Source organism: Pundamilia nyererei, unplaced genomic scaffold (genome assembly GCF_000239375.1).
Source record: "Pundamilia nyererei isolate P.nyererei 1_Seehausen unplaced genomic scaffold, PunNye1.0 scaffold00102, whole genome shotgun sequence".
NCBI lineage: Eukaryota > Metazoa > Chordata > Actinopteri > Cichliformes > Cichlidae > Pundamilia > Pundamilia nyererei.
In genome coordinates this window covers 2,096,957-2,109,654 of record NW_005187503.1, presented here as the reverse complement: position 1 = coordinate 2,109,654, position 12,698 = coordinate 2,096,957, and the positions used below count along the sequence as shown (strand labels likewise).

Below are 12,698 nucleotides of genomic sequence, written 5' to 3'. Positions count from 1 at the left end.
TTGAGAACATGGTTGTTGTTCAATAATAAAATTATTCCTCAAAAGTACAACTTGCCTAATAATTAATTCTGCACTCCCTGTATATGAGCAACATTAGCATTCAGTTGGTTAGTTAATAGACAAAAGTCTCATAAATTTAAGCATAAAATGAAACGGCTATGTTCAGCAGCCAGTCGCTAACTGTCTGTGATTTAATGCTGGGTGGGTAGAGTGCAGTGTGTTTATTGAGTTGTTGCAGAAAACAGCTGTGTGGTGATGAGAGCACTGAGCGGGAACCGAAACAGTCGAGCCAAAATAACAATAAGCTGAAAAATGTGTCTCCAAGCTGAGAGGAAACACAGAGTCAGGTGGGAATCACCACTTGCTGATTACCAACAAATTAAATAACATAACAAATATGTCATTTGGCTGTTCTGCCCAAAGCTGTTACAGATGCTGCCGGGAAACGAAATCAGTAGTGTTGTGGATAAGGTCGGACAGATATATAACTTGGTTAGGGAACGATGAGATAAAAAAAATAGAATTCAAGTTTGGGGTCATGTATTTTGGACCTCTTTAATCGAGTGATTCTGTTGCTCTTGATAACTCAGCGTGAAACCACAGGTCCAAACAGCCTTGTTCTTGTAGCTGTGAACATCAGTGTAGCAAGAAAAGTGAAACTGGTCCATCTTTCAGGTTGGAGTCCTGCCAGTAGTTTAGTCAGATTATCTAAATGAGCAATTCGCAGCCCTAAAAAATATATTAATGTTAGAAATAGCACAACTCTGATTGACAACACGATGCAGCATTTCCTTTTTTCACAGTCTTATTGCTGCTTTCTGTTTTTATACTCATTTAGGTTGAATCTCCATTAATAGCTTTCATTTTAACACCTTACAGGCAACTCTTTGTTTTTATTTCCCTGCCAATGGCAGGAAATCTAAAGTACTTACATACAGAGGAGATCATGGTTGGCTCACTGACTCAAAGATGTCCTGATCCTGTGGCTGTAAAACAAGCCCAAGTCATGACCCCTCCACCACCGTGCTTTGACAGTTGATATGAAGTGTTGGTGTTGTTATCCTGCATTATGTGGATTATGACCAAACAGCAAGTCATGGTTGTCTAATTTTGCTTTCATAAACTTTAACTTTTACCATGGTAACTTAAGCACGTAGAGTCTGAGATGTACCTTTTGAGGTTTTTGACGTTTCTCTGAGAGTTGCGTGGCCTGACTTCGGGGGGAATTTTCTGGGACAAGACTGTGGCGTTGTATTATTATTGTATTGTAACACATGCTGAATGGTCCCGATCAGCAAACTACCAAAACTTCTGCTTTTATAGAGGCAGACACATTTACTGATGATCAGTTAATCAAGTGGATTTGATCAGCTGCTACTTTCCTACTTACTATGGAAGCAGTAAGAGTGTGTGTCTGTACTCAGTCGTTCACAGAGCCCTGAATGGCACAGGAAATCAGTCTGAAAGTGCAGCAGCCTGCTGTCAGAGCTGGAGGTCAGGCGAAACATTTATGATTTTACCTTTAACCTGTCAATGCAGCCCCAGATCTCAACAGTTAAACTAGTAAATACAGACACGTTATGATCATAGTCGCTGGCTAAGTTGTGGTAAAAATAATTAAGCTGTATCACTTTCAGCTCGTCTAAAACTATTACTATCCACTAATGCGCCCTGAATGTAATAGAGCTAGGAGGTGTAAAAATCTGAATCTTGTATTCTTCACCTAATGAGATCCATATTTAGTTTGGTGTAATGAGGCTTCCTGGCCCAGTGTTACTTTCACATATTTTCAGGATTAAACAAAAATTCTCCCTCACAGCACACAATCTCCCTCTTGGGTATTATTTAGATTTTGGCCCAGCAGTGCAGATACTCCTTTCGGTTAATTATGTCTCTCTTAGTGGAGTCTATAATAATAATAAGGAAGCACCAGGTGTGTTTGTCGGTGCTGATGATCACAGATTCCTACGAAATGCTTGCACTGCACCTGGAAGCTCGGGATCATTAAAGGTCCCAATCAAGGCAATTTTGCTGAATTCTCCAGATCGATCGGGAATAAAATCCACTGTGTTCAACTAGCCAGAACCTGAAGCTTTACTACCCCGAGAGGTCTGTGCAGATCATTTGTTGGAGGCTGATTGATATCCTTTACAGCCAAAATAACGGTTACATCTAATTACTGGTGCTTGTTTTGTGCTGCGTGAGTCATGTTTATTACATCAGGACAATTTGGAAACTGCTGGGCTAGCAATCAAAGCACCCTGATGAAGACATGCAGCAAAACAGAGCTTATTAAAGCCTTGCTTTGTTTCGCTGCCCGTCTTAATTAACATTACACCAGTTTTTCAACATTTTTATCCGATTGTGTCTGTATAAAGCAATCCTTCACACTGAAATGACACCTTGCTGTAATATAGCTGTTTGCTGTACTGTTAAAAAAACCAAAACACATTCACTCTCTCATTCATACACCTGCTCTGGATAAATTCCCCGCTGTCACAGTGATGCTCCTGCCTAGATTTACCATCAATTCCTACTATCGATTACAAATGTTGCACCCAGGAACCCTGAAAGGATTGTGTTTATCCTATATAAATGTGCATCAAACAATTTGTGGAGCAAGTAGGGCATATAAATTGAACCCGCGTCCAGGCTCTTCCTTACTAATCACTGTATATATTCAGCAGATGTTTGATGACAAGGCTGGTTGTGTTGAGTACCCCCCAGTGGAGATGTCCTTGATCTGTATCCAATGTTGTTGGTGTGTATGTGTGTGTGTTTAAAGAGCTGCGTTCTCCCTCCTCTGTGAAACATACACACAAGATAACATCTGTGTTGGTATGCTGCACCCTTGTGGTGCTCAGCTGCTACATCTCTATAAGTCCAGATAAGGAGGCTGCCTGGTTCCAGGGGAGTGAGATTCAATCTGTGGCATTTCACTCGATAAAGGATCCCACTGCATTTGCCCAGATTTTACAGCCGTGTGGCGTGTGGCGGAGAAAACCATGGCACCTCGGAGGGCTCGCTCAGAGAAGTTAAATGTTTTAAATTGCTGTAAATACACATCAACAGTTTTCTCTGTTGAGCACTGAGATACTTCTGGATATTCAGAGGAAAGGTGGTAGGAAGGAAGGAAAGAAGGATGGAAGGACGCTGCATCTCCTGGGAGTTGAATCATGTGCATTAAGGTGCACACACACACACACACACACACACACACACACACACACACACACAATCCTAGCAAGTCAATTGTTCTCTATTAAGACATCCTTTGTCTTAGAGTGCTGGTCTTGTTGCCTTGATCTTGTAAAGACGTCTCAGGCAGCAGCTACTGTGCAGCGGCGGTATTGACAGTACAGGCGTCCTAGGAGTCGACAAGGACAGCAATTGATTGGGCCTAAATGAGAGTGAAGAGGAAGATTGATTGCCATCGATCCACTTCCTCCTCCAGCAGAATCCTCCATCTTTGATTATGACCACTTTACGTCCAATCAAGCGTATGGGAGCTGCGATGGTGGGGTGGGGTATGGGGATCCCATCGAGAGGTATTAGCTCCATTTGCGAAGGCTGTAATTATGAGAGGATGCGAGGGCCCAAGGTCAACACGCAGCAGGTGCCATCAGCCTGGTTTATAATGACAGGGCTTCCTCTTACTTCCCACTGCAATTTAGTCATATAGATAATAGGCTGTGGGGGAGATGGTGTATCCTGTGTATGTGTGTGTGTGTGTGTGTTCCTCGGAGGATACTTGGTGCATAATAAATGTTTCAGTAATGATGGCTTGAGGAGAGAGAAAAAGCTAGCTGTGATGAAACACAATCATTTGTGAAGCAGAGTGAAAGATAACTGCACTCTTTGATGATTTTTTTCCACATTTTTTTATTGAAAGCTTCATCAGAGAGAAAAAAACAACTCATAAAATCCAAATCCTAACATCCACAGATGTACAGATAATTTCTCCAAGTTCACACACACTGAGCAGCGTGTGACTGTGTCCTCCTCGGCGCTGAAATGAAGAAAAGTGGAAGAAAAAACCCAAAACAAACCAAAAAAAAAAGGAGAGAAAACTAATAATAAAAAAACAACACAAAATAAACCCCCAAAACAAATTAAAAACCGCTCTGCTGTCCTAATAAATAGTTCCTCTTTTTATCTGGTAAATGAGTCCCATGCCTAATGCACTCTCTGTGCCGGCTATCTTAACATATTCGGTTGGCCATTTCCTAGTGATCATTAGATTCGGGATTTCTCAGGGAGACGTTTGAACTCCACGAGGGCTGTGCTGGCTGGCTGAGTGGCTGAGCTCCTGGGGTTGTGTGGCCAATCGATCAGCCCTCATCAAAGGTGGACCGAAGCATCAATTAAAAAGCACAGGGCCTCACTCTTGCGGGGAGGGAGGGGGTTAGCTGGAGCAATTTTCCCACTGCATTATATGTTCGGATAGAGTGTGTGTGTGTGTGCGTAAGTGTGTGGTTGTGCTGGTCTGTGATGACTTATTGAGCCACAGCTCTCCTTTACACTCGGTCTGTGAGAGTAACTCTGAACTACTGTTTTCCTAACACACGACAATCAATGAGCAATGGCTGCGACTCCGTTCACGACGAATGAATCCACAAGAGCCTCGTGAAAACTGAGCGTGACGTGTAATACATCTAATGAGTTTATTCCTTTGACAGTGCGGAAGCCACACTACATAAATGATTTTCTGGGGCAGATTTAAGGAAGGCGGCAGTGATTGTGAGTAATGGTGAGAAAGGGACGGATTGGGTTTAAAAAGAAAAAGTCCTCCTTAAAGGCAGTGAAATAAGCACCTCGCCATGAAAGACTTACACCGGAGAAAACCGGGATGTAGGTAACATCTCAAGATCTGCACTTCATTAGGTATCTCAAGCTCACAGAGGATCAGAGTCATCTTGTAGAGAGTGTGTGAACAGAAATCACACACTCTCTTTTTTTTCCCCCCCACACTTTGCTCTGAACGCACAGTATTTTTTCATCTTCCTGCATCAAACAGAAGTTGGAAGAAAATGCTGAGCATCGGATTCGGGTTTCTTTAAGGGTTTCAGATGTGTGAGTTTTAGATATGAGACAGAGGAATGTCTAAACACAAATTTAAGTTGTTCACATCATGATTGCAGAAACTTTACGACAACTTTTGTGGCAAACTCGCAGCAACTGGTTATCCTCCTGACAGCTGAGTAGGGAAAAAAGAGGTGTAAAGAGCACCAGTAGGGCCCATAATCTGAAAAACAAGCCAGCATGGATATTACCCCTACAAACTGCTGTCCCTCCTCAGTGAGCAGGCATCACATTGGACTACAGTCCAGGGGCCTGTTTCACTAAAGCGATTTGTGAGAACCCAGATGGTAGGATTTGCAAATTATTGTTGCTTGCAAATTTTGATTCCAGCAGGACTCTCACATGCTCGTGCACCGAAATAGCAGAGAAGGGAAAATGACATTGTCAAAACTTCTCTCAACAATGGACAATGCCTCCTTTTCTGGTCATAAGAGATCCCTCTTTCCTTCCATGTACTTTCTCATGATTAAATTTATTAAATATCTCAAAAGTAACACCCATTTTGCGCCATTTATCTGGGTCCAGGTCACGGGCGGCAGCAGTCTAAGCAGAGAGGCCCAGACCTCCCTCTCTGAAGCCACGTCCCTCGGCTCTTCTGGTGGAGCATGCATTCCCAAGCTAACCGATGCACATATTCCCCTCCAGTGCATCCTGGGCCTGCACCAGGGTCTCCACCCAGTGGCATCCCAATTCCCATGAGGCATCCTAATCAGATCAACTACTCCAGATGGATTCTTTTGAGATTATGGTGTCTTGTTCCAAATGGACGCCGGCACTTTAAAGCAGCCGTAACAGCGATGAACAGATTTCCGTCTAAAAGCTGAAAAGGACATACGGTGGCTACTGTGAATTTGAAGAAGAGGAAAGTCAAGTGTGACAGCGAGGTACCGCACATCACACAGAAAACTTAAAATGATGAGTGGCTGTGTACAAAAAGGGAGGGAGGTGTGGGTGTGATGGACAAAGAAGGGGTGAGAATGTGCTCCTAATTAGCACCGGGGGGGGGGGGGGGGTGTCCGCATCGGTCACCTCCTACAGTCCTGTACGGGGAACACACCGCTGCATCGCGACAAAGAAACTTGAGGCTAGGGCCACTTTCTGCCTGGCAACAGGAGCTAACGATCACCCCCTCTTTTTCTTTTTACGCACCCACTTTCTTTCTGGGTATGGCTGGCTTCTGGTTTGTGCTGACACACGGGCTGAATGGGAGCAGTTTCTGCTCCTGCCTCCTTAAAATTGCAGGCATGCCCTCTGTAAACTTCGGAGAAGGTATTCGTATTCTGAAAAGGTACATTATGCCATTGTGCTATTAAGAAAAAGCCATTTCTGTTTGTTGGGTAATCTTTCAGATCTATGTGAAATATTGGTACTGTGCACTAGTAGCAAACACCTGCCTTAACATCTTTTTCTTTCTTGAATTTCCATTAGCAAAATAGAACTGATATCCTTTTGTTGTGCATTTTTCCCCCCATAATCTCTTGGCTATTTGTAATCCCATTTCCCATAATGCCATTACTATTGAATCTCAGGCCATTTGTAGGACGCTCTGCTCTCTGATGTGCAACTCCTGCATTATGAGTCCTATTAAGCTTCAAAATGTCTCCTGTACTCTATAAAACAGCAGCTGTAAAAGTCTAGAGAACTCGGTTTTAGCTATGCTGTACTCATAACCTTGCTAAAGGTTGAAACACTAACACAAACAACTCTTCACATATACACCAGACACACAAAAACACACACTAGCTTAAAACTGGTAAAGTGTAGCAGCTCTGTTGTTTTGTCAGGACACTTAAAAACGAACAGTTGTGAACAGATGAGCAGCGTTGGCACGACGAGGGAACCCTAAAGCCCAACAGTGACTTGTTAGCAGTTGGAGGTGGAAGGGACTTGTTCCACGGGAGATAAGAGCAGATCGTAGCCTGAAGGCGAGCGAAAGCAGATGCTGAGTGGTAGATCAGATGAAAGGAAAGGCCCAATGTGTTGATGTGACTGGATAACAGTCAATGAGGGACAGCTCGAGTGACACGTCTGGCTTCTGATGTCCGTCGGCGGATGGAAGACAGGAATCTTCAGAGGGTGTTCGCGGTGCGACTGAGGGAAAATAAAAATATGGCTTTTACAGTGTAGTTCACTTCGGGAACAATTTTTTTTGTGTCATCGAGTGGACAGGAGGCCGGTTAAGATCGAGCTGGCGGCCAAGTGATCAACAGTGGCCGGCTCACCACAGAAAATCACCGATCGCAATGAAAGGCAGAAGCCCAAGACAGCTTCATCTTTAGCACCATAGAGTAGCGTTTCCTCAGCACAGCTTCTTTAACAAGCTCTTCCATGTGCTTTGCTTTATTAACAATTACACAGATGATTTGGAATTATTTGGAAGCTTTGTTAAAAAGGCACTCAATGTACAGTTTGATTGTTGCTTACGAAAAAAAAGGAAAACGAGAAATCACTGCGAATGATGACATACCGCAGTTCACTTTGCAACGTGCACACTGCCAGGAGCACAGGATTTGAATGAGTCACATGAACTGCGAGTGCTCAATTGCAATTGTCACCAAACAAAAAGCTCCCTCTCTCTCCGCAAGAAAGGGGTCTTTTGAGGGACACTGGAGTGGATCCTATTGCCCCGGAGGGAGACAAATTGGGCCCGTCAAGCCTCATTGCGAGAGTGACTGAAATTGGTTTGTGGTTCTGCTTCTGCACCATCCAATAAAGAGAAGAAACCTCAGAGAGAGAGTGAGAGAGAGATAGCGTGAGAGACGGGGGTGGCGGTGTTGGTGGAAGAGGGAGAGGATGACAGCGAGGGGAAAATGAGAGCAAAGGAGGGTGGCTTGACCATGGCACATTACTGTTGCAAGCGAAGCCGTGGTTCTTTTTAGTGCTGCGGCACCACAGCCGGGGCCGAGCAGGGGAGGCCACGGGTGAGCAGAACACAGACGCACACAGCGTTCCTGACACACAGGCTTTCTGTAATACGGGCAGAAATGACCCACAGGCAATTTCTCTGGGGACAATCCACAGAGATGAAGTCACTGAAAAAAACCTCATGTGGCTCAGGGATGGAAAGACCGGGTCAGACGAGACGGGGTTGTTTGTGCAACAAATTGGGACAACTAGGGGTGTAACTGACACTCAGTGGCGAGGTTGAGGAAGAAGCTGCCATCGACATCCTGTTATGGCTGGTGGGAAGCCTAGTTACTTCCCACAGGTGTGCTGACCTTCTACAAATGATCAGGAGGGATGTTCAAGACAAGCAGTCCTCTTCTTGCTTTTAAACTCCTTACCTCCATGCTTTGTTAGCGTCACAGTGATGGCAGGCGGTAGTGACAGCGGGCTTACTACACAAATAATACAAAAGCAAAGTGAATGGTTACTACATGTCCACAAAGTAAAATGTGGCTCAGAGGAATATTTCTCCATCATTGTTCTTCTGCATGTCCAATTCAGGGCCGCGGTGGGGAGGGGCTATTCCCCGCTGTCACAGGATGAGAGGCGTGGACGTTGCAAGACTAAAGGTGTTATTTTTGTATAAAACAAATGAGATACAACAAGTGGTGCTGCAAGGTTTTCTGCTCCACGTACTGTTCAAGGCTAAGCCAAACTGCTGGGTGCTGACTAATCCAGCAAGATTATAAACTTCTAAAGAAAAAAAATTGCGATAATTTTCCCAAAATGTCAAACTACTCAGTTAGGCTGCTGTAAACACAAGGAGAGTGCCATTAAGTGCCGTAAAGTTTATGCAATCATTACAAAAGACTTCAGTTTTGTTCCTTTTGGGGAGCAATTTATGCACAATATGCAGCAAAGGTGACTCTGGTGTTTTGAGCACATAAATATATTAAAAAGCGATCCACCTATGACATACTGATTAAACATGAGGTCAAACAGCAGCGGGGGGGGCTTCCTGCTGAAGCTTAGTACACTGACAAATGGCTGAGATAGTTATGGTTGAATTAAACAGATAAACAGAATGAAATTAGCTGGAAGCGATGCGTCGCGTCAACGACCACTTAGCAGATGATTCCTAAAGTTTTCCCTGCAGGATTTGAGAGAGAGAGAGACAGAGGTGGGATGCACACACAGTGTGTGAAAGCATTACAGAAGACGACGAGATGAGACACACACAAGAGAAATTAAAAGACGGAAAGAGGACTTTTGATAAAACTGCCACGCGATTCAACACTGTCGGGTGTGTGTGTCTGAGACGGCGTATGAGCGTTATCGATATGCGTGCGCGTGAGCGTGCGCGACAGCTCGGACAACTGTGAAAAGTGTTCTTAAACCCGGTTAAGAAGGATAGCAAGGACTGGTCCGGCCATTAAGGTACAAAACAAAACCAAAAAAAAAAGAAAAAGAAAAAATTATGAAAAAAAAAAGCAGAAAAAAACCCGACAACAACAGCAACAACAACATCAACATCAACATTAACATCATCATCAACAACAACATCAACAACAACAAAATCAAACTGAAAAATGAAAAGGAAAACAAAACAAAAGGAAACAATAAAAGAAAAACTAAACTCTGGTTCAGAGTGTCTCTTCATCTTTGGTATAAAAATGGCCATCCATGGGCTGCATTTGATCCACAACTAGGAAAGACTACAGAAATTGTCAACAATTTCTTTCTATTGCTTTTGCACTGATTGGTTTAAACCATAAGCTCCTACTGAATCTAACGTTGTTGTTTTTTTTGTTTTACTGCCAGAATTTTCTCTGTAGTTTTTTGTTTTCCTCCTGCTCATTTTATTTATTTTTTTTCCTCCTTTTTTGTGAGTTTTTTTTTTTTGCAGTGTGACAAGCAAAGCGGGCTAAAAACATCTTTAAAGCTCATAAAAAAGGTAAAATGTGGCAGATAAAAAGCACTAATGTCATCGACAGCAACGTTGCCATGTAAAATAATAATGACGATAAAAAACAAGTTCAGCATTTGCAGCAGACTGCATCCTGCAGGACTGCAGCATGTTTTCTTATGTTTACTTTTTCTTTTTTTTCCTCACTGTGAAAAATCTCTTCAAAGCTTCGCACCCACCCGCCCGACCACCCGCCCACCCAGAGTCTCCCACCCCCACGACAGACATTTGTTTACTTCTGACACTTAGTTACCTCTGACATAATAATTATCAAAGTTTTCTTCTAATGAAGAAAAGAAAAAAAAGCTCTTCTCTATTAAATCTGTACAGCTTATGTGATAGATTCTTTTTTTTTCCTCTTTAGAACAATTCATCTACTGTCTTGTACCCTCCAAGTGGTCCAAGAGACTGTTTTTGTTAGCTTTTTTTTTTTTTTCCTCCCAACATGACGTCAGACTTAATCTCTGTAAAAAGTTTCTGGCGCCCTTCAAATTAAGGCCATGAAGATTCAAGAAAGAAAGGAGAAAAAAAACATCTTGTTTTTCGAATATATCTAGAAAACTAAGATTTAACACTAGAACATAAAAAGACAGAAAAGAAACTGTAGCTTAATATCTGAGGAAGACAATCTCTGTGTGTATCTCAAACTTGACTCCCCTTTTCTAATTACAAAATAAACTTCATCACCTACCTGCGCATTCAACCTTTTTTTTTTTTTCTTCGAATTTTCAATTTTATTCTTTTTTTGTAGTTTTTCTTTGTTTTGTTTCAATTCGTTGAGAATTTTCTTTGAGAAACTTTTCAAGCTTCAGCCCAGCCCCTTCAGGCAGGTTCCCAGACTAAACAAATTCACTTCTTTGCACTGTGCCCAGCAATTTTCCCCATCCCCTTCCTCTGCAATCTTTGCCTCCTTCTTGATATTTTTTTCCTTGTAGGCCAGGTAGGAAATGAAAAAAGTGTCTCTTTTTTTTTGGTGCCTGGGCAATCTGGAAGCAATCTCTTTTCTTCTCTCTTTCTCCTCACATTCACAGTGCAGCCACCTTCTGTCTCAAGGCAACGCTGTCACAGGAACATTCGCCTAGGCCGTTGCTATCTGATGAAAGAGGAGAAAACAGAAATACAGAGAGAAAGAGAGAGCGTGAGTGCGTCTGCAATCAAAGCACAATTTTACAAACGCAGCGAAGCAATAGAGCCGACGGCTGACAGCTCAGTCAGAATGCTGGAGCAAAATGATACGTGTTAAAGAGTTATGATCGGGTCAGAAAGCAAAAAAGTGACAACGGCAGCCAGGAATAATCTGAATCATTATGTAATGCTACTACATTTCATAGTACTTTGCTTTTTTGATTTCTTTTTAAGGTCTCTATTAAGCCTCTGCTTCACAAAAACCTTCGTCAAACAGAAAAACCTCACAAACTTCACTGCTTTTGTTATCACAAACACCCGAGGGAGACTATCTACTAAAAACAAATTGTAAAAAAACAAAAAAAACAAAACTGAGAAATTGTACCGGATTATAAAACCCAAAATGATCGTTTACTTCCAGCCTATTTAAAAAGGACAACAAAAACTAAAAAACAAAACAAACAAAAAAACAACAACTATCAGTTGCTTAATATTGTTTTAAGCCAATAAAGTTAATATTTAAATGGTGTGAGGAATAAAACATTTTAGTTTTTATGTTGTGTGTTCTGTTTGATTATGATATACACTTATTAAGTCAAGACAAATAGTGTCAGTTAATAAAACCCAAGTACCGTAGTATCCATTACTCCATTAGGCAGTCTGAATTGACATAAGGCAGTCGGTGTTATTTAACTAGCATTATTATTCATTGCTTTATCTTGGACAAAAAACTTTAGACACTTTATATTTTAAAATTAGCAGGGCATCACTCTGCACATTACCAGCTGATAGTCACTAACACAGCTTTGTGCTACAGCATTAAGTTAAATATAATCGTAATAGCAGAAATGTAAACAAATATAAATCCGCTGACTAAGACAGATCATTAATCTTCATCATTTTCCTCTCCTTCCCAAACATGTCCGGATGCTACAATATTAAAGGCCAAGCATATCCTCCACAGACGTACACGAGATAAATAAGTAGACGATATAAATGGTGATTACCTAATCTGCATGATGGTTAATTAAAATAATCAGTTTCATTAACTCAAAATGGGTGAAAATGTCATTTAAAGTATTTAATCAGCTTTAATTACTTTGAGCATTTGGGTTTATGTGCTGGATCAATACACACTCACTGGCCACTTTGTTAGGTACACCTGTTCATCTGCTTGTTAATGGAAATATCAGCCAATCGCATGGCAGCAGTTCATTGCATTTAGGCACTGAATTGCCTAAAGGGCTTACGAGAATGATCCAAAGTGGAGAAAATATCCAGTGAGCAGCAGTTCTCTGGGTGAAAGCGCCTTGTTGATGCCAGAGGTCAGAGTTGAACAGCCAGACTGCATGGAGCTGATAGGAAGGCAACAGCAACTCAAATAAATGATTGTTACAACCAAGGTATGCAAGAGGAGCGTCTGTTACACCTGTTAACTAACAACAGGAAACTGAGGCGACTGTTTGCACAGGCTGGCCAAAATCAGACAAGAGAAGATTGGAAAAATGTTTCCTGGTACAACAACAAGAAATAAGGAATCCATCATGTCTGTATCAGTGGCTCAGGCTACTGGTGGTGTAATGGTGTGGGGGATCCTTATTGTTTGGAACTAATGAAGTGGCTGGTGTATATATATATA

At 42.1% G+C, this 12,698-nt stretch overlaps 1 protein-coding gene across 3 annotated transcripts in view; it reads right to left on the bottom strand.

Moving 5' to 3' along the window:
* Positions 1-10,687: 10,687 nt before the first annotated feature.
* LOC102200034 (RNA-binding motif, single-stranded-interacting protein 3-like) overlaps positions 10,688-12,698 on the bottom strand; it is a 287,017-nt gene continuing 285,006 nt past the window's right edge. For 2 of the 3 annotated variants that reach the window (XM_005740713.2, XM_005740715.2), the window contains one exon: positions 11,036-12,414. In XM_005740713.2, the coding sequence (XP_005740770.1) occupies positions 12,306-12,414 (109 nt within the window). In that variant the 3' untranslated portion in view covers positions 11,036-12,305. The other variant, XM_005740714.2, reaches the window with a different exon arrangement.